At 40.5% G+C, this 22,916-nt stretch overlaps 1 protein-coding gene across 1 annotated transcript in view; it reads left to right on the top strand.

Annotated features, from left to right (window-relative positions):
• The window catches only part of APCDD1 (APC down-regulated 1), a 38,145-nt gene extending 17,142 nt beyond the window's left edge, over positions 1 to 21,003 (top strand). The window contains exons 4-5 of the mRNA XM_087707296.1: positions 16,013 to 16,334; positions 19,055 to 21,003. Of these exons, the coding sequence (XP_087563422.1) occupies positions 16,013 to 16,334; positions 19,055 to 19,506 (774 nt within the window). The 3' untranslated portion in view covers positions 19,507 to 21,003. The remainder of the gene's footprint in view (positions 1 to 16,012; positions 16,335 to 19,054) is intronic.
• Positions 21,004 to 22,916: the final 1,913 nt, after the last annotated feature.

Raw genomic sequence — 22,916 nt, 5'->3', positions numbered from 1 at the left:
TGGAGGAATTAGTGAGGTACAAAATGATAATAGCAGTATCATGACATAGGCCCTGCATCTAATAGGTGCAGCGCAGTGTAACATACATGTACAGAAGTGATGGAGCTTGCTGACAGAATGCAACAATATTGCTTTTGTCCTTTTGACAAAGATCCTGCAGACATTGCTGCTTGGCAGAATATTTTCCTTGGTGGCAAGGAAGCATTGATCCATACTCTCAAAAGTTTCTGCTCTTTGAAATCTGTCAGATAGTTGCAAGAGAATACGTTGCAAAATTTCCTGAAAAACTGAAATATATACTGTGTGGCCTGTTACCCAGCCACCCACCTGAAAGGAAATTTCTAATGTTATATTTTATTAAAAGTGAAATAGTTCATATCTACAAGAAAGAGAAAAGTAGAATACGATAATGGCAAACTTGTTATATATAGATTTTCATAATGATTGTGAAAAAGAAACAATTTATAATAGTTCACTGCTTTTCAATATTTGCCATTTCAAAGTGCATTTCATAAGATTTTTTCAAGGTCTAACTTTTTTCACCTTTTACGTACTTTATGTACTTAATTTGTTTTATAATATTTTCCCCTTGCTCTTTATCCAAAATATATTTAGAATGGCTTATATGCTCCCCCCCCCCCCGTCTCTCCCCCAAAAGGAAGAAGCAAAGTGGGGGAAGCAAACTCAGACAAAGTTTGTTAAATTGTATCAAACATTAGTCTGCCACCACAGCTGATAGTATCTCTTCCCTCAAAATTATAAAAAATATGGAGATTATTAAATGGAAACTCCAGTGCCTTCCTTTTTAAAGGAATTAATGTTATAAAACAGCAGAAAATGGGCACATTTCCTCAATGGACAGTATTTGTTTATATCAGGAGTGGGGAATGATGGCCCCTTTATGAATTGTGGATTTCAACTCAGGAATTCTGGGAGTTGAAGTCCACAAGTCATAAAGAGGCCATTGCTCCCACCTCTGCTTTATATAATCTTCAAACATATTTGGGTCTCGATCATTTCATTGGGGGGAAATGGCATCCATTTAGAATATGGCTCTTTTATGACTTTTATCACCTCTGATTTAGAACATCATAAGTCACAATGAAAATTAAAGGGGAAACTGTAACAGAATAGAATAACATATATTCAGTATAAGCATATCAACATATGAATCAAAGAATACAATTTTTGCCTTACAAGTTTTGGTTGAAATGTATCATCCAAGACTGAGGAGAATATAAATATCAATGGAAGCAATTGCTGAAAATATTTAATAGCATTTTCTCTTTCCAGCAATCAGTTCACATTTGACAAGTTGCTCTTTGCTATCAAGTTTTTCCTTTTTCTCTCATTAACACTGTAATTATTACAATGCCCACTGTTGTATAGTGGATTTTAGTAGGCAATAACCAGACCAGCATTGCTGCAATAGTATTTATTGACTCAAAAATGGAACTGAGGAACTGCAGACAAATGCCTGTGATTTATAGTATAGGGGCCACAGGGCCTTAACCAATCATAGAACTAGAAAAAGCCCACCCTAATATAAATGTTCTAATTTTCCCTCCAAAACAGTTGAGGTCATCTAAAGGTTAGTTTCACTTTAGCACAGTTAACAGTTAGGGTCATCTAAAGGTTGGTTTCATTTTAGCACAGTCAACACAGCTATACATTCAATACATAACACCCACATTATAGTGTACTATCACAATAGATTTTGATATTTGCATGAAGTGCATCATCATTAAAGCCCCAAAAAGGTTAATGCTAATTGGGAAGACTTACTGAAAGAAAGAAGGAAAAATGCCTGAGAAAACAGAAGTGGGGGAGAGAATGATGCAGTCAACAGCAGGGACAAGAGCTTTTTTACGTTCTGAGGGACACAGACTGAGGAGACCAGGTTGAAGCAACAGTAACTTTATTAACAGACTGGAACAGGCAAAAGACAGCTATTTATACTTGGAGCTGTCAGATGGGGAACCAGTGAGAAACCCAGGTTTCTCCCGCCAGCTGGTAGGCGCGTCCTGGCCAATCAGAGGTGACTTACACAGCGCCATCTGCTGGCCAGGACACAACACCTCTTTCCCCTGGACTGAGCACCTGTAGTCGGGAAGGTACTTGGGGCGTCTGCGAACATGCTGCGATTGTCTCATTAAAGGTGTGGCCGCTGCCAAAGGAGGAGCGCTGGGTTCTCTGCTCCGCTGGATTGGCAACAGAGTGCGTAAGGAGTCCCAGGACATAATGGACCACACGGAGCCAATGTCCAACTCCATAGAACAGGGACGGCCTTCCAGTAGGAGGCGGAGGTGGATCTTACCCCGACCCCCCACAGAGGAGGAAGAGGCCAAGTTGACCAGCCATTCGGGGCGCGCATCGCCAGCGTCCCCAAGGGAGAGGCAATTTTGGCGGCGTCCCACAGGAGGGGCCAGAGGGTGGTAGGCAGCAGTAGGCTAGCCTTACAGGCGCTGGTCAGGCAGGGCAGATAGCAATAGCAATAGCAGTTAGACCTATATATCGCTTCATAGGGCTTTCAGCCCTCTCTAAGCGGTTTACAGAGTCAGCATATTGCCCCCAACAACAATCAGGGTCCTCATTTTACCCACCTCGGAAGGATGGAAGGCTGAGTCAATCCTGAGCCGGTGAGATTTGAACAGCCGAACTGCAGAACTGCAGTCAGCTGAAGTAGCCTGCAGTGCTGCATTTAACCACTGCGCCACCTCAGCTCCCTACAGATGAACGCTAAATGGCCCTTCTTGCTGCACTTTCGGCAGACGGCGAGGCAGAAGCGGCAAGTAGATTGGGCATGCTGGCTGCCGCAGCTGTGGCAGAAACAGCCATCGTTGGGAGAGAGCGACTGCATGCGGTCGATAGCCAGGTCCAGGTCAGACTGGAATACGTCCGAGGCTTGCTGGCAGTAGGCAGCGGAGGCAGGCAACTGTGGAGGTGACGGCTGAGAGAAATGACGGAGATCAGGAGTGCACTGGTCAGCCATTTCATAGGGACAGGCATCATCCACAGCAATTTTAAGTGTGAGTTCATAGCAGGAGAGAATGCGGCGATGTAAGTGGACGTCTCTGAGGCCGTAGATGAACTGCTCTAGGAGGGCCTCGTATAGGTCAGGAAATTCGCAGTTTATGGCCGTAGCCCATAGGGCAGCCACATAGTGGCTGATGGATTGCCCTTCCTTTTGAACACAACGGTGGAAGAATTGGCACCGCACAAAATGGGAGGCTCGTAGTGGATCTTCAGCCGGGAGAATAGCAGGTCCCATGACATGGAGTAGACCGGGGTGGGTGACGATAGAGCCCGTGCCGTAGTTAACATCTCTGGCCCACAGTAATCAAGGAAAATGCCACGCTTTCTGTCAATAGACAGATCGGTTAAATCATGGGCCAACAAGAAACATTTAAAGCATTCCATGAACACGTCCCAGGATTCAGACTCCAGCCGGAACGGAGAAAAAACAGTAGCGGCAGCCATGGGAGGCACGCTGTAAGGATCCGGTTCTCCAGCCCTTGTCGCCAGTTTTAAGTTCTGAGGGACACAGACTGAGGAGACCGGGTTGAAGCAACAGTAACTTTATTAACAGACTGGAACAGGCAAAAGACAGCAAACCCCCATCTGACAGCTATTTATATTTGGAGCTGTCAGACGGGGAACCTATGAGAAACTCAGGTTTCTCCCCCCAGCTGGCAGGCGCGCCCTGGCCAATCAGAGGCGACTTACACAGCGCCATCTGCTGGCCAGGACACAACAAGCTTAATGTAGAGTTCCTCAAGTGGTAACTTTGTAACTTTAATAACATTTGTATGCCGCCCACTCCCTAGGGACTTTGGGCGGCTCAAGTGGTGATACATGTGTCTTTCAAAATAACCTGAGGATCATTCCAGCATACTGGCAGTTCGGCTTATTGATCAGGAAGATCAGAAGGACCATTCACGAGAAATGCACTTCCATACTACAGCTAGAATAAAGAGGCCCACCCAGTTGCCTGTTTTGATACCTATTTGGGGGAGAAGGGAACTTGGGTGGAGCTGACAAGTATAAAGAGAGTGCTACATTGTCATGAGATTAAGATTGTATAGCGTGTTTCTCAACTTTAGAAATGCTGAAATGTCTGGGCTTTCCAGCTGGATGGGGAATTCTGGGAGTTGAAGTCCAGATATATTAAAGTTGCTAATATTGGGGAACACTGGTGATGAGATTTACTTTTGCATTATGGAATAATTTGGTGATATATCATGTGAGTCCAATGCAGTGGAACACACCAATGTAAGATTAACTTTTCCTTTGAGTAAGCTGTTATCACAAGCTTCTCTAATAATTATAATTATCCTTAATTATTGTTATTATGACACCTTTCCTAGTAATATTTTTTCTTATCTTGGAGTTATACAGCAGTAGAAATTAATATATTTACATATTTTAGCTGTAATGAAAACTGAAGATACAGCACCTCTATGAGCTAACTTATTCACAGAAACATACATAGAAATGGGAATATATTGTTAAAGTTTCACAATAGGGCTGTACATCTTTTCTGATAACATCTCAAAGGAGTGTACATAGCAATTGGAACCACATTTGAGATCAGAGTTGTCATCAGTTAATTCCAGCAGACTCTTTCAGAGTTACTTCAAGTTTATTCTTTAAACAATTTCATACCATAAAAATATGATTATAATTAGTTTGGTCATGATCATAACTAGTTTGGCCTACCCTTTAAAATAAAATGTAATTGAATGAACCTACAGAATATTTCTAAACAATATTTTCTTGGTTGAACTGTATTAATCTTTCTGAATGTTTTGTAGAAATAAAGTTGAACAGTGCATATTTAAATGAAGCATATGGCATTATTTTAGACCAGTGGTAGTCAACCTGGTCCCTACCGCCCACTAGTGGGCGTTCCAGCTTTCATGGTGGGCGGGTACGGGTTTTGTCTGATATTGAAGCACTTTCCTTTTTAAAATTTAATTGACTTCCCTACTTTATAAATCACCATTATTGTGGAACCGGTGGGGGGTTATAAAATTTTACTACTAACAGAGATACAAAAGTGGGTGGTAGGTATAAAAAGGTTGACTACCCCAGTTTTAGACTATATAATTTTATTGAATGCAGTGTTACAAATTATTTTATTTTCATGAATATGCAATAAGAGAACATAGGAACTGGCTGTCTGGTTCAGATCCAGAACCCTTTGATGTAACGTTCCATTTTAAGCAAAAGTGTAGATATGACTCTAAAGTCTTTGGGTCAGACTGTGCAATTAAGTTAATACGCGTGATGGGACGGGGGCTTATTGGGCAGCTTTTCCCAACAAAGCATCTTCCAGACATTTAATTTCAAGAATGCTCTGCCAGCATAGCTAATGGGAAAATTGGGAATGTTGTGATAAGACTTAAACAAAAGTAGAACATCTATTTGAAATATAATTGCAGTTTGAAGAATTCATGTGACTGCAAAGAGCATATGTTACTTTTCCCCTGTCCTCCTTTTTAAAATATGAAACTTGCCTTCAGGTTGTTTTTGTGCCTGTGTGTGTGTGTGTGTGTGTGTGTGTGTGTGTGTGTGTGTGTGTGTGTGTGTGTGTGTGTGTGAGAGAGAGAGAGAGAGAGAGAGAGAGAGAGAGAGAGAGACCTCTTTTTGTAAAAAATAAAATAACCTTTGCAGAAATATTTACCAAGTGAACAATTGCACTTTGATTGTTTATGAGGTAAGCATAAAACAAGAGTTATAAAACATGCATAATTATTACCCTTCTGTCTTGAATTTCTTTTTCTAATTACCCAGCAACACTGATGAAAATCAGATACTGGACTACATTTAAAATCTCTCATCTTAGTTGCTTCTGGAATTGGAAAAGAGACATTACATCAACTTTTTTCACTAAAGCAAACAAACAACACCCCTCTCTGAAGAGAATCAGTTGTAGAGAATCTGCCTAGCAAACCTTGCTTGATGATCTGTTGTTCAGCTGTAAAACATAAATATAATCCTATTTATAACAAAGAAGAGAGTTTAGAAGATTTTAAACTTGAGGGATTCCATAGCCAAATTGCCAAAAAGCGGAACAGTAATCCCTCAGCACATTGTTCTGGAAATTGTCATTGAAATATAACTGCCATGGTACAGGGCCAATTCAGATGGTCTGGCCAGTAAGAAGCTATGTTCAATATTTTCAGGACATTGATAGGTTGAGGAGAACCAAGATAATTGCTATTTCTATCTTTTTCCTGACACAGATCATTCCACAGGGTGAACAAAGCAATTTCTTTTTGATAACTAAGGCTGAAACCAGTTTGAAAGGAATCTAAACATCATATTCACCAAGAGAATTTGTAACTGGTCAGTTACCACCAGGGGTGGGTTTCAACCGGATCGCACCGGTCCCTGCGATCCGGTTGGTTGCCGAACCCGGAAGTAAGTAACTTCCGGGAACGGCGAAGCCCCCCCCCCGCGCCCGCGCACGCCCGCTCCTTACCCGGTTTTTACGAATTCTGCGCTTCCACGCATGCGCAGAACGCATACAGCGCCTGCGCGATCCTCCAGGAGCAGCTGGAGCATTGCGCAGACGCTAGTACGCATGTGCGGGCCACGTGCGCGCACGCGAGGACGCCGCGTGCGTGCGCGAGGACGCCGCCGGCCTCGTTCCAACCGAACCGGTTGGAACGGGGCGAGAAACCCACCCCTGGTTACCACCCTCACAAACACCTTGCCTAACAAGGGAGTATTGACCACTAGTATGCAACTGTTTTCATCCACTGGGTCCAGGTTTTATTTCTTCAGGAACAGCTTGATCATTGTCTCTTTAAAAGAGGTGGACATCACACTCTGAACAGGGCATGCTTCCTGCATCCACCAATCAATACAGTTATTTTAAATAGCAATAGCAGTAGACTTATATACCGCTTCATAGGGCTTTCAGCCCTCTCTAAGCGGTTTACAGAGAGTCAGCATATTGCCCCCAACAATCCGGGTCCTCATTTTACCCACCTCGGAAGGATGGAAGGCTGAGTCAACCCTGAGCCGGTGAGATTTGAACCGCTGAACTGCTGATCTAGCAGTAGCCTGCAGTGCTGCATTTAACCACTGCGCCACCTCGGCTCTAAATAAACTTTTTGTACTATTCATCTTGTATTATTTTCTATTGGTTAGTAAATGTTAGAGATGCCTTGTCAAGGGACTTTTTCCTGCGGGTTTCTGATGTTTCTTTCCAGGATTGGCAAATGGTTCACTGTAGATACTTTAGATGTATTTAATTTGAGTCGTTCCTGACCTTTTCTGGTTCTCTGTTTCCCATATTGGTTACTCACAACCAGCAGCCCAATGTAAAGGCAAGTCATCTGTTTTACTTTTGAAAATGGAGAGCAAAGTTTGAGGGTCTACACGTATTTCCACTGAAAGATCAGGGGTGAAATTCAGCAGGTTCTGGAGAACTGGTAAAGGAAATTTTGAGTAGTTTGGAGAACTGGCAAATACCACCTCTGGCTGGCCCCAGAGTGGGGAGGGGATGGAGATTTTGCAATTTTTCCGAAGCGAGGGACAGGAGGCTCCAGTAGAGGTATTAACACGGCCAATTGGCCATGAGACTGGGATGAAGCTGAAGCCACGCCTCTGTGCTCCACCCTTGACATCCAGTTTCATCTCAGTCCGGCCAAAAAACGAGACATAAATAATTTTTCTCCTGATTAATAACCTCTACTGGTACTTCCTTGCCTCTGCAGCCTCTGGAAAAGAAGCTCCCTCCTCTTGCCAGTAAATATCTCTGTGTGGCTCCTATTACTGGCCACCAGGGAGATTAGTTTAAACTGCTGGGGGCTGGAGAGCTCGATCGCTGCTGCCCCGCTGAACATGTGGCGTCAGTCCCCGGGTCCTGGGTGATCGGGAGGCTTGCGGGCTCGGGATTTCCAGCCCCAGGTCCTCCCGTTGCTCCGCTTTGCTGGCTGAATATTTTGGCAACTAGATTCAAGCTGTGGTGATCCCAGCAAGTGCGTGAAGAGGCTTTTGGAGGCTGCAGGCGAGAAGGCACGTGAGCATCTGGAACCGAGGCAAGCCTCGGAAGCAGCCCCCAGGCATGCCGTTTCTCAGCGTTGATGTAGGGGCTGCCTGGATGGGGAGAAAGCAGCATTGTTCCTGCCTTATTTCTCCTTTGCCTGTTGCAGCTAAAGAGAGGGAGTTGAGAGGCTTCGCAAGGAGGGTGAGTACTGCCATGTGGCAAAGATGCCGGAGGAAGCGAGAAGGTCCCCTTCGCCATGTTCCCCTGGGGAGGACCCATCTTCCAGGCAGCGGCCGACTGTCTCTGCCAGAGGTCAAAGGGCTGCTGCTGCCCCTCATCCCTCTCGTGCCACACAGAGGAATGAACTAAGGAGGCATAAGGCAATTTCAAAGATCTTTTCCAGGACTGAGAAATTGAGGGCCCTGCAGGGCAGGCTCAGTGCCTCTCCCCCCTGGACTAGATCACCTCTGGGGGGTGAGCCTCAGCCTGTTCCTTGCTCCCCCCAGGCTCTCCAGATTCCCTGGAGAGGTTTTGGGGGGAAGTTTCCCCCTCTCCACCTCTTTCCCTGGAAGACCAGGATATGGACTTGGAAGATTCCTGTGTCCACGCGGAGCCCATGGGGGATCAGGTCTTGCCTAGTCTTATCCTGGCTCCCCAGGCTGGGGTAGCTCAAGATCCAGAGAATTCCAGCTGGGATTCTTTGGATGTGGACAATCTCCCAAAAGGGTTGCAGAATCTTATTGAAAGGGCCATCTCCACAGCAATTGCGGCTGGTTTGCAGCAACAGGCCGCTCAGTCCTTAGCACTAGATCAAGGCAAGACCCCTAGATCCAGCTCCTCCCAGGCATGCCCTCCATCCTCTCCTGTGAGCTGCCCCATCTCCCCTTCCCTGATTAGTGGAGACTCAGTAGCAGGGGATAAGGCCCAAAGAGACCCTGACCTATCTGAGTATGAGGAGGATGACAAGCCGGAACCTCCAGCCTTCACTGGCCTTTTCCCCCCAAATTTATTCCGATCTCTTCTGTGCAAGGCGCGTGCTACTGCACAGGTAGAAAATGTGGAGGGGAGTAAGGAAGGAGCGAAGGATGGGGCTAAGGATGGAGTTGCAGAGCAGGCTGCAGCGAAGAAACCTCGGGGCCCGGTCTTCTCTAAGCCCGAGGCTGTTAAGGAGATCCCTGCTATTCACCTCTTCCTGGAGGTGGTGAAGAAACAATGGGGGAAGCCCACTGCTTTCCCAAACCCTGGCAGTAATGATAGATGTTTTTATAATATTGAGCCAGATTTTTCCCAGGCCTCACAGCTACCCACTGTGGACCACCTGTGGTTGTTTTGGCATCTCCTGCTTCTCTGGTGGCCAAGAATGTGGCTGACAATCTTAAAGCGGATGACAGGAAGGTGGAGATGACGCTGAGGAAGACGTTCCAGTCTGCAGCCTGGGCCATCAAGGCAGCAGCATCGGCTTTGTTCTTCAACGGCACGGCTATCTTGTGGATGGAGAAGATCCAGGAACGCATCCCCCCTGAAAATGTGCGGCTGCACCAGGACCTAAACAAGTTAGTGCCAGTGGCGCAGTTCTTGGCTGATGCCACATTGAATGCCATGAAGTTTGCTTCCAGGGCTATGGCATTGTCCATTACCTCTCATTGCCTTCTTTGGCTCTGGGGGGTGGCAGACGGATAACAAGTCAAAGTGGCAGCTGGCATTGGCTGACTACATGGGGGGCTCCCTCTTCGGGGGCACCCTTGACCCGCTCCTCGTGGAGGACAAGAATAAGAAAAAAGTCCTGCCCACCTTGGCGAAGAAGGCAGAGCAAAAGTCTACTCCATTCTACCACAAGCCCTCGTACCGACCCCAGGATCAGGAGGTTCAGCAGAGCACGTACTCTTTCCCCAGGTCAGAGAGGCAGCCTGAGCACAGTTACAATAGGGATGGATCTCACTTCCAACATCAGAGTAAGCATCCCTTTTGAGGGGGAGGTGGTCGTCCTTACTGCCGGGGCAAATAGGTCGGGCCTGACCCCACCCATTGGTAGTCGCCTGGCTCTTTTCTCCGAGACCTGGGCGGAAATCTCCTCAGATGCCTGGGTGATCAGCACTGTCACTCATGGTCTTTGTTTAGAGTTCATTTCCCTTCCCGCAAATTGATGTGTCAGGCTATTAAGCATCTGCTTGACATCACTGCAGTGGAACTGGTTCCTTGGGGGTTCTATTTGAACCTGTTCCTTGTATCCAAGTCTTCAGGGAGCTGGAGAGCTATCCTCGACTTGAAGCTGTTGAACCAATATTTGGTCTACTGCAAATTCAAGATGGCCTTCCTTAAGTCCATTTTGGCAGGTGTTCAGGAGGGGGATTACATGGCGTCTATAGCTGATCCTGGTGGCAACGCATTGGCCGTGGAGGGCCTGGTTTGCGGATCTCGTGACCCTGTTGGTCCAGCCTCCATTGTGGATTCCTCAATGGGTGGTAGAGCTGCACCAGGGGAGGCTAGTTCACCCGGAACCACACTGGCTGCAACTAGCCATGTGGAGATTGAGCAGGAGCAACTGAGAGAGGCTCACCTGTCATTACGCGTGATTAGGACCATAGAGGCCTCACACAGACAATCCATCCAAAGAATCTATGCACCTGGGCTTCCTTAGTGGCCTGGTGCCAGGCTGCCAGGTGGTGCCCACCAGGGCTTCTGTTCCACAGGTCTTGGATTTTGTCCAAGACGGGCTGGATAAGGGGCTTTCCCTGGGCACCGTGTGTAGGCAGCTTGCTGTCCTTGCTACGGTTCTCCAAGGTGAGGCCTCTGTTTCCCTCACCTAATTACCCATTGTTAAGAGGTTTCTTTGGGGGATCTCCAACTTGCGCCCTCCAGTGGTCCATAGGTTCCCGACATGGAATCTCCCTACTGTGTTGCGGGCTCTCATGGCCGAACCCTTTGAGCCATTGAGGACAGTTAGCCTGAAACTCTAAGTGTTTTTAGTGGCTATCACGTTGGCTAGACGAGTGTCAGAGTTGGGGGCCCTTTCCTCCAGGGAGGATTTGTGCATGTTCCACAGCAACAGGGTTGTTGAAGTTAGGTCCGAGTTTTATGCTGAAGGTAAATTCTATTTTCCATCGTTCCCAGGAGGTTGTACTTCCGGATTTTTGTCTGGATCCGGTTAGGGAACGTGAACAGCAGTGGCACTGGTTGGATGTCCGATGGGCCCTACGTATATTTTTGAAGTGGATGGCCTCTTTCCGGAGGTCGGAGGCACTATTCTTATCCTTCCAACCTTTGTCGCTGGGTGAGAGGGTTACATCTTCCACCATTAGTCGGTGGATCCGCTTGGCCATTGCCCTGGTGTACGAGTCCCAGAAGTTACCTGTGCCGGCTGGTATTATAGCATATTCTATGAGGAGCGCTGCCACCTCCCAGGCTCCGATAGATGACATTTGCAGAGCGGCAATGTGGGCTTTACCATCACCGTTTATTCGGCATTACAGGTTGGATGTGTTCGCATCGGCTGATGCGGCATTGGGGCGTAGGGTGCTACAGCAGTCATTGCAGATCGTTAAGTTTCCTGCCCATGGGACTTAGCTTTGGTAGGTCCCTCTACTGGAGCCTCCTGTCCCTCGCTCCGGAAAATGACAGTTGGTCTTACTTGAACTGCTATTTTCGGAGTTGGGACAGGAGGCTCCAGTTCCCATCCTAGGTTAGTTAATCTAGCTGGGGTGGAAGGAGTTCTCCTTTGTGCCTTGTTTTCAAGTCTCGGGGGAGCGCGCTTCGATGAAACTGGAAGTCAAGGGTGGAGCACAGAGGCATGGCTTCAGCTTCATCCCAGTCTCGTGGCCAATTGGCCGTGTTAATACCTCTACTGGAGCCTCCTGTCCCAACTTCGAAAATAGCAGTTCAGGTAAGACCAACTGCCAATCCTTCCCCTGCCACACCCACTAAGCCATACCCACAGAACCGGTAGTAAAAAAAACGTGCATTTCACTACTATGAAAGGTATACTAATCTCTTGATCTCCCATATCTTCCAGGACATTGATATCTCAAGATATTCATAAACAAATACATATTAAATCTAGAATAATAAAGCTGGCAGCCTGAACATCTTCCTTTCTTCCATTTAATTAGAATTGAGCCATTAGTTTTCTTCACTGGTAGGTGAAACAGAATGGAAGAGAAAGAATTTCAGGGAATTCAGTTACTATTGTAAACCTGTCCTAATTTACACTTTATGAAGTCAGCAACCCTCACTGGCTATGCTTCTGAGACATGATAAAAATAGGCTGTGGGAGCAGCACTTATATCAACATTCAGTCTCTGAAGCATGGTAGGGAAGCACATTAATGCATTGTAAAGAAGAGCCCTAAAGTGTAGGGTTGACTCTATGAAAGTAACAAGTCTTTCTCATGCTTGCCTTTGCACAGTTTGCTCAGCAATTTGAAATGGACAAGGAATTAGTAACCAGTTCAGCTACTTCAGTAAAAGACTAATATAGTACTTATAGCACTGCTACTTTCTGGACCAATTTCAGTTTCTGGACACTCAAATGAGTAAACGGCAGGTAAATTTGACACTGACACTTACCTATTCAGTGTCAAATTTAGGTGGAACACCAGTCAGAGAACTTGATTCTTAGCTTAAAGGGTCAAGGGCATCTTCAAAATTTCAAACTTCAGCTTGTAGAATCAGTAATAGTAGATTTTGCCTCATTTGAATTCAGTTTCAGTTTTTTCTTCGACATCCAGGTCCCCTACAACCTAAAGATATAGGGAGCGTACAGAGTCCCAAAGCAAGAATATTGCAACAACATATTTTGTTACTTCTCAGAAATAATGCTTTAGAGAGAGACGAAAAATAAACTGTTCAGGACAAAGCAGCTGAAGTAAGTCAAATGTTGCCTTTCAATTGTTTTCTCATTTGAAACATTTATTAGGTATGGAGATTTGTATTAACAAACATATCTGGCATTATGTTTACTATTAAATAATCAATTGGTTAAGATAGACCATTTATCACAGAACTCAAGAGGTGTTATTGTTTTCAGGCAGTGATTGGGTAAGCGAAAGATTACACCAGTGGTGGGTTTCTGCCGGTTCACACTAGATCGGGAGAACCAGATGGTGAAATTTACCGATCCAGTGAGAGAAGTTTCGACCAGTGGACCCAGAGGTAACTTCTGGAACGCCTGCCCTGGCCCTGTAGCTCTTCACTCCCCCCGCCCATCTGGAAGCCGCTCCATCGCTCGCTCCCCCAACCCATCCGCACTATCCTAGCCCAATTCGGTGTTAAGTCCCATACCTGGGAGTGGAGGTAGTGAACGGAGAAGCATGGAGAGGTCCAGCGGCACAATCCACCAGACAGCAGCAGCAAGCTCAGGAGTTTTCTCCTGGATTCCTCTCTGTCATGCCTCCTCCGATCTCCCAAAGTTTTCTCCAGAGTGTGATAGCTTTCTACTGGATTCCCCTGTCTTGCCTCCTCCGTTCTCCCAAAGTCCTTTCCCCAGAGTGTGGTAGCTTTCTACTGAATTCCCCTCTATCTTGTCTCCTCCATTCTCCCAAAGTTCTTTCCCCAATGTGTGATAGCTTTGTCCTGGATTCCCCTCTGTCTTGCCTCCTCCAATCTCCTAAAGTTCTTTCTCCAGAGTGTGATAGCTTTCTACTGGATTCCCCTCTGTCTTGCCTCCTCCGATCTCCCAAAGTTTTTCCCCCAGCGTGTGATAGCTTTCTATTGGATTCCCCCCTTCTTGCCTCTTCCGATCTCCCAAAGTTCTTTCACCAGCATGTGATAGCTTTCTACTGGATTCCTCTCTGTCCTGCCTTCTCCAATCTCCCTAATTTAGGCCCTTAATCCTCCAGTTATCTATTTTTGGGAGGTTTTCCCCTCTCTCCACCCCCTTCATAGGAATCCCAAAAGTTTTTGCCACATGGCTTGGGGGTGGTGGTCATGTGACTGAGTATGCATGAGTGATGTCAAGTTGGCCATACTGACCCCGTCACATGACTGCCAAGCCACACCCATAAAATAGGCCACACTCACAGAATAGGTTCTAAAAAAATTTGAAACCCACCACTGGATTACACGGAATATGATTGCAAATCAGCAAATAAATAAATGAGGACAAGAAAATCTCCTGATAAACTATTGTAATGATGTCTGAACCACATTGATTAAGATATATTAATTCTGCAATATATTGTTTTAGGTGACAGTATATTTTTAATCTCACAAATTAGTTGTTTTTAAAGCTGTGCTGTAGTTTGTAATAACATGTAAGCATTTCAAACTATCAAAGTACACTGAAGATCTAAAAGAATGGTTTTTAAAAACACCCTATTCAAAATTAAGTGACTCATCACCAAAAATAATTCTATAATGGAGTAATGGCTACTCCCAAATGCCTGATAGAGCTAACATTGATACAATATAAAATACAGAATAATTCTTACTTGGCATGTCTTTTTCCTTCAATATTTGTAACTCAATTTTTATGAGCTTCAAGATTCACAATTAAGTACTTATTTTAAAGCAAATAAACTATTCTTAGTTCTATTACCTGTTCATAACTCTTTAACTTTTTAATCAAATTAGTTCCTAATCAACAAACTAGAACTGTAATAGCTTGACACAGGTTATTGGATAAAATCTGATACGCATCAGATCATCTGGACATTTTTATTGAAGCATGCTGGGATATAGAGAAAAGGTCAGGAAAAATAATTCCTGAAACACTTTATTTTAGTCTCACTAAATCTGAGCAAGGAATTTATTATTGTTAATCAGTATAATATCATCTAGAATAAAAAGCTACCATAAGCACATTCAGAAAAAGTTATGAAAAAAGCAAATTACATGTGTATTTTTTATTTAAAGTGCTGGTCTCAACAATACTTCAAAAAAATCGATTAAACTGCAGTTCTTGAACTGCATTTTAATTTCTCATCATTGAAAGGAAGAAAGAATAAGCAAGGAGCAAAAGGAGACAGGAATAAAAAAGAATTTACTTTTCTTCCAAGAATTTACTTTTCTTAAAACTAAATTGCATTTCTTAAGCCTTTGTCTTTATGAAAAGGATTCACATACTGTATTATAATTTCAGATTGTATGCGTCAGTGTAATTCTCTTTTTTCTTCTCGTCAAAATATTAATTCCTTATTTTGTTTCTGATACTTTCATTTAGTAGTTTATTCATCATTTTCAAGTTAGTAGTCTGGTAAGAATGTATGTTATGGAGAAGTGGCTTTGAGTAAGATTTGGGATTTAACATAGTATTTCATTTTATAATCTATATTAAATAGAGGAAACTAATACTTTGCATTTGGAGATGATTAAGTATAGAAAAAGGAAGCTTATTCTCCTGAAATGGTTCCACGTGTAAAACACAATATTTTGCATCTGTGAAATGGGATAATAAATTTGCTTATAGATTTCAGTTTGTCTCATGCATTTCCAGATTCTACATCCTTAACATAGCACAGTACAGTTTCAAATGCAGAATCTAAGCGGTTTCACATAAATCAATGTTATTACCTAATATATGCTTTGTTTTTCTTCTTTGAAAATTTAGTGGTTCTTTAAACAAAGTTTTCTTGAATTGAGGTACAGTATTTTGGCAAGGAAAAAAACTTGTTTTTGGTAAGGGTCATTTCACTAACCTGTCCTATGCAAAATTACATTTATCAAGGAATTAGGATGACTTAACTTTGTTACTTATAGACCACCATAAGGGAAAAAATACATCTCTTGCATAAGTTGTAAGAAAGATCAAAATGTTTATTTTCACCATTAACTTAAAATACTAAGGCTTGTGAATGCTCAAAGGGTTTTTTTTAAACAAAAAGTTTGAAGATTTATTTCTAGCATGAAAGTTTTCAAGCACCATGATCTCTTAAGCAGGCAACTCTAGTTTTGTCTCATTTTAGATTCTAGCCACATTTAATCACATGACCCATATGATATGTAAAGGTTATGAGCATTATGAAATGAATTGTATTTCATACTTTTTTTTAAATGGCCATTTTTTTTAAACTTTCAGAACCATGACCATTCGTGTATAGCATGTAGGATCATCTATCGATCAGATGAACATCATCCTCCAATTTTGCCTCCAAAGGCGGATTTGACTATTGGATTACATGGGGAATGGGTGAGCCATCGCTGTGAAGTACGTCCTGAAGTGCTCTTTCTTACTAGACATTTCGTTTTCCATGACAACAATAATACCTGGGAAGGTCACTACTATCATTACTCTGATCCAATATGCAAGCATCCCACCTTCACTATTTATGCAAAAGGCCGTTACAGCAGGGGTGTACATTCAACCAAAGTGATGGGAGGAACAGAATTTGTCTTTAAAGGTAAGATTCTATTCTCTTCAGGTTCAGATTCTTTCATTCTGGGTGAGATGGTAATGTAATAAAGTTACTGAAAGAGATGGAATTTGAGGCATGTGTTTCCTCCTCTTGGTTGTGGGGAATAATTTTAAACCTGATAAGGGGCTTAGTACACCAGTGGGTTTTTGTTTTTCTCTTGTTTTCTGTCAAAAAATATCAGGAGGTTACACTGCTTCTGTTTGCCCATTTGTATTATTGTAATTTAGTTAACAGTCTTGGAGGGTGGGCAAGTAAAGGCAGTTAATCAAGGAAAGTTAAAATATGCACATTATTAAAGGGAAAAGATAGCAAGGGCATGCATCTTCTTAAGGAGGAGATAAGTAGGAAGGTTCAGTTGGAAGACAAAACTAAAATGATTTAAATTACATTTAGTCATTCTTCTCAGAATCAAAATAACTTGGCTCATATAAACCAAGTTTATTTTTCCACAACAGTGGTCTTTATACATTACTCAGGAAATTATGCTAGATGAAGGCTCAAAAGAGGATAATGGCTGCCATTCTATCTGATGCCTACTTCCCATTTGATTACAATTTTTAAAAGAAATTTAGTTGAAGTTTTGCATCATTCGCTCTCCACAATACTTCCATAAATACCAGTTTATAAGTTTGACTGGCCAAGAGCATTAAGAAACAAAAAAAAAAGTTATCTTCAATTTTTGTTCCAAGAAATCAAATGCTCTTTTTTGAAATGGCATAGTTATGTGCAAACCTTGAGTTGTGGTAGTTTATTGAATACATTTAGAAACATTTGTGTTGTTTTACAAATGAGTAAATCAGTTGATCTTAACTGATCCAAAAATAAGTCAAAAATTGTAAATATAGTGACTAATGAGTAGATATATTCTACAGAGTACATGCATTTTATGGTTAATTCTAAAATTGTGAAAGATATGAATTTGTTGAATTACATTTCTATTTTAGAAAAAAGTAGAATTACATCATATGAAAACATTGTCTACATACTGATTATTTGTAAGTAATGGGAAAAGGAAAATAAATTTATTTCACCTTACTCTTTTTGCCAGCAAGTGAGATAAAATTATAGGATTTCTGCATGTCTACAAATTTCATATGCACAATTATTAAAAATCAAACTGCAAATTACATTTATCTCATTTTTGAAATAATCTTTTTTCCTAGTGCTATTTTCTACTATTAAAAAAAGACATAAGGCTTTGTTCTTGATCTAATTTTCCAAGAAATAACCTACATAACCTACATAAAATATTCTTGTAACAATTTCTCCTAAAAGCTTATCTATTTCTATATTTCATTCAGCTCCCTCCATTTAAATCAAATGCAACTACCCCCATAAAAAGAAAGTTTCAGGTGTGCAATCTACTCAGAGGACATTCACAAAACCTTGGCAGTATTAAGCAACACAATTATGTATTGGTAAACTGTGCATGCTACAATTCTAAAAAGTGCATTATTGAAATACTTGTTCATGAATAAAACCCATTCAAAACTGCCAGCTCATTGCTTTCCTGGCTTCACAATATCCATACATATTGGATGCAAGATGATGACCTCTGGGACCATCTGGATTCAGCAGAGCACCGCTACAACAAAATTACTAGAGTGTTCCAGGGATATCATTTAATATTCACAGATCAGTAGGCAACTGTGATTTGTCATGATTAATATTGCAAACATAGTTATGCCACTTGTTTGCTTCTTAAAAACTAGAGTACTAATCCAGTACTGTCACAAACAGAAACTAATTCTTTGGAGCATTTTTAGATTTTTCTCCACAGCATATTTTTCACGCATACACTCAGTAGCTACAATGTGAAAATACTTTGAGGGACATAATGAAGATGGATCTAAAAAGAATGCTATCTTTACCTTCATGAAATGCATTCTGTCCCCACTGCATCAGTTTTTCAGCAATTATTCAGGAAGGGCAATAATACACTTTTCTACATGGTGGGAATTGTCCTGTTGTGGAAGCACTGCCATCAATTAGATCAACTGTTTGTTCTTAGTCAAGCTTCTGCATTCATTACCCCGACTAGAATAATAAAGAAATACAGAGGAGAAACAAACAATAATGTCCAGACATAAAGATGGAGAGATGACATTTTAGGTCCCTTCAAAGCATCATTTAAGGCTATTTCTAAATACTGAGCATATATTGTGAATATCGTTATATTATTCAAAATACGCTGCTTAATTTTAATACTTAAAATTACAAGTAATGTATTTGCAATAGTGAATATCTGCGTACTTTGCTTTTATGTCTGAGATAATTTTCACTTGGTGCATACCAACGCTTATGCAAGATGTAACAGACAGTAATTTAGGCACCTCTAAATATTAGCCATATTGATAGAGGATACAACTGTTAATCATGAATTCTAATGGAATCTCCTAGTTTAAAAAGCGGTATCTAAAAACCAATTGCTTAAAAGGAAAAAAAAATGTGGAATAGTTGTTGACTTTTTGAAAGGATCTTGGAAATAGAATGCTGGAGGTGAGCAAGAGTTGAAATACCTTTGAAGCAAATTAATTTAGGCTTATTACAGTTACATCGATTTTAATGTATAAAAGCACAATTTAAAGGAAAACTATAATTTAAATGTAAGGATTTTGATCATGTTCACAAAATAGCATCAATTCAGGACTGGACTATTAATTGCTATACTTCAAAATATAATGCGAGATTTCTTCTCTTTTCAGTGAATCATATGAAAGTTACTCCCATGGATATAGCTACAGCCTCTCTCCTGAATGTTTTCAATGGAAATGAATGTGGAGCAGAAGGATCCTGGCAAGTTGGGGTGCAGCAAGATGTGACTCACACAAATGGATGTATTGCTTTGGGAATTCGTCTGCCTCACACAGAATACGAAATCTTCAAAATGGAGCAGGATGCCAGGGGGAGATACTTGCTATATAACGGCCAGAGGCCTAGTGATGGATCCAGCCCAGACAGACCAGAAAAAAGAGCAACCTCCTACCAAATGCCCTTAATCCAGTGTACATCAGCAGCCCCAAGAATAGAAGGAACATTAGAAGAAAACATTCTAGGGTGGTATAATAATGGAGCATCAGCAAGCAATTCCTGTGTATTTATGCTAGCCACAATGGTGGTTATTTATATTGTGCCTCACTTGGACCTTCTCAGCTAGAAGAACATTTTGAAATTTCTCAGATCAGGGCAATATAGGAATTGGGATCCATGAAAATGGCAAAGGGCATTTTTAAGACAAGAATAATAATTTTCTTGATGCACTTGAATGCCTAAGAATTTTCTTTATTTTCTCATGCTTTCCTGTATTTGAATCATGAACAGCACTCATTTTTTTGAGCTTCATCCAGTCCGATCTACGGTTTGACATGACTGCACAATAGTAATTGCACTTTAAGACTGCAGTTTCTTTATTTCATGTTAAAAGCTGTTACAACTAACCGGAACATATTCTGCAACCTTTCTTCCATCAGCTTTGCTGTTGCAGTCCATTGAATTAAAGAATATTTCTTTCACTGAATTTAATTATCAGATATTATACCTTTATAGTGCCAATACTAGAAAACTGCATCTTTCTTAAGCTACAATGTACATATGTATATACGAAAAATTCAAACCATGGATGTATCTAAATATACTTTTATAGATTTTACGTATGAAATGCTTAGAATAAAATAACTGAATGAGAAATATAAAATCTTCAAAAATTGAAAATATATAAAGATTTTGTGAAATTAAATTCAATGATGCATAACACATGACACGTTTTATATTGTTGCTCAATATATGATAATTTAATGATTTTCTGATTTCCAATAACTTGTAATTAAAATTATAATGTAAAATGGGGAGCAAAGGTTACAAGACTTCTCGGTTAACAGCCAAAATATTTTAAAAATATATTTTCATGAAAGAAATGTTGTCATATTCATTGCACTTACCTTGAATCTCATTTTATTAAAGTGGGAAATTAATTAAAACAGGGCTAATTCTAATAAATGTCATTCTTTGCAAGGAAACTTTTAAAACTAAGAATACTAAAATAGTAATGAAACAGAGCATATGGATAAACTAAACACCATTATATCATAAAATATAATAGATAATTCTCTTACATCTTATAAAAAAGAGTTCAGTATATTGATTATGATTTAGCCATTTTGTAACTTCCTTAATTTTAGAAGTCCAATTGGAATTAAAAATGCAAGAAAAAGTTAAGGTGAAGCTTATCCTTTGAAATTAAAAACTTTTAATATGTCATGTTTAACATAGTAGCTTATAATTTATTCCCTTTTTAATAAAATGCATTATTGAAAGCATTGCAAAGATTTGAATATGAAATTAAGAAAATTCCTACCTATTTTTTTCCTGGTATTACGTCAAAGCTCAATAGCAATTCTATTAAGATTGCTTTTTGTTAATATTATTTTTGAGTCTTTACAGCTAGCAATATATGTAGAAAATCAAAAGTACATAGTACATCATGATCTTTATTATTTCTCAAACATTTCTAAAGATGATTTTAAAATTATATCACCTACCTACTTCACTTTGGAAAACATGTATAATTCTGCAATAATGACACTTGTATTTAAACCCCATTATTTTTGAGTTTTTAAACTGATAAGATAGCAATTTAGTTTTTAATTTAACAGTAAAAAACAGAAAACAATGTGTTAGAACTTCCAGTCAGTACTATATACTGTATTTACTTCCATATACTTACCACATACTATTTGAGGATTTATGTGCATGTTCATTGACACAATTTCCTCTCCAAAATTTCAGTTTATATACTGAGATGATTGGCAAATTTCCACTTTTATATTTAATAGGGAAGATCATGAGGATATCATGTTTTTCAACTGAATCTTGCATTAAAATAATGTAGTATATAATGCATTCTATTGTTTAATGCTAATAAAGGGACTGAGCTCTGAAATTTTCATCTCCTGGTATCTGGGTATGCTACTGAAATTTACATTAATGCTGGCTTAAATAATTTCCTTCCAATTGTATGGAAAAGAAACAAAATATACTAAAATCAAAGGGAATGGGCAGATCATGAAACTATAAGCTTCCATTAAAATGAAACAAAAAACAAAAACAACTCATAAATGAGCATTCACAAGATGTATGAAAACCAGAGAGACATTCTTAAAAGTAAATTAGTATTTGAAATATTCTATTGATACACTGGCCACATATTAATTTCCAGAAAGAAAAGATAATTCATTTATATTAAAGGCATTCATTTAAATAATGAACACTGCATGCAATCAGCTGTGTTTTCTGATATTGATAGGCAAATGGGCTTACATGTGTGCAGAACTACACCTACTGTATTAAAACCAATACAGTAATCCTCTGCACTTAAAGATGTTGGACTATGGGATCAGCAGACTGCAATTGCATGGATTCAAGCATGGTTCCACTTTTTGGGATTAAATTGTAAACTGGATATATATTTACATATGTGCCCAAGAATTGTAAGATACACTTTTTCCTAATATTTTACCCGTTCATTTTCTAATTTAAAGTGCTTGGGAAACTTGAGCATGTTAATACCCTAAATACATGAAACTAATTACTAGAAGAATAACTAATTCTTCTACACAGAAAATGTTTTTGTCAACTACAGCTGTCTCTTATTTGCTATCCATATGTGTTGAGATTGAAACTCCCAACATTCCTTAGGAACCATGGTTACAAAGCCTCTTAAGGGTGTAAGTCTATGAAAAATTTTCTGTTAGATTGCAAGATGAAACATTTTGCTGTTTTACAAAAAAGTGACATTCTATAGTGAACATTAAATACATTCTAGTACGAATTAGCAAATTCACATAGATAAAATGGTGCACATAAAGCAGGTCTGTCAAACTCCTGGCTTGCGAGTCAGATGCATCACATACTGGCCACGCCCACACCCAGTTTAGTGAAGAGGGAACTCCCAATACATCACGTGACGTTGCCGTGACGATGCGAGTGACACACTGACAAAGTAATTCTGGTTGAAATTAGTTTTATCTTATTCACAGTTGAAATTATTTATATCCAATTATCTTAACTTTTAAAAGAGCAGGGAATGTGCACAAATAACTTGGCATGATATTGCAGCTAACATTCAAAATTTTCATTTTGTTCTTATATTCTGAGAGGATGTATAAAATCTTCACCTACCATTTAATATTTCCAACTTAGAATTTGTTTATGTCTTGCAAAAGTTGCAAATCCAAATTTTATATTCATTAATTTACTGTTGTGCATACTGGCTATTCTGTAATGGATTTAAAAAAGGAATATGGTGTAAGATTGTTTTTTAATGAACACAGATGATTTATGTAAAACAACTATTAGCACAAGCCTGTACTAGAAACCAAAGCTACACAGAAAAATGTTCCAGTGCTTCCAACAAGAACTAAAATATTGCCATCTAGTGGTATCATCTTGTCTCCAAGATGGATAGATTTCATAGTAATTATTATATTTATCTAGCAATATTAGTCATTTGTTAAGAAGACTCTGCAGTCTTCTTAGTACTGGAGAAGACTCCTGCGAGTCCCTTGGACT

Source organism: Thamnophis sirtalis, unplaced genomic scaffold, assembly GCF_051295495.1.
Source record: "Thamnophis sirtalis isolate CommonGarterSnake01/CBP01778 unplaced genomic scaffold, rThaSir2_p1.2 scaffold_2, whole genome shotgun sequence".
NCBI classification, from domain to species: domain Eukaryota; kingdom Metazoa; phylum Chordata; class Lepidosauria; order Squamata; family Natricidae; genus Thamnophis; species Thamnophis sirtalis.
The sequence above is the reverse complement of the archived record's forward strand: the minus strand, read 5'-3'. Positions and strand labels throughout refer to the sequence as shown.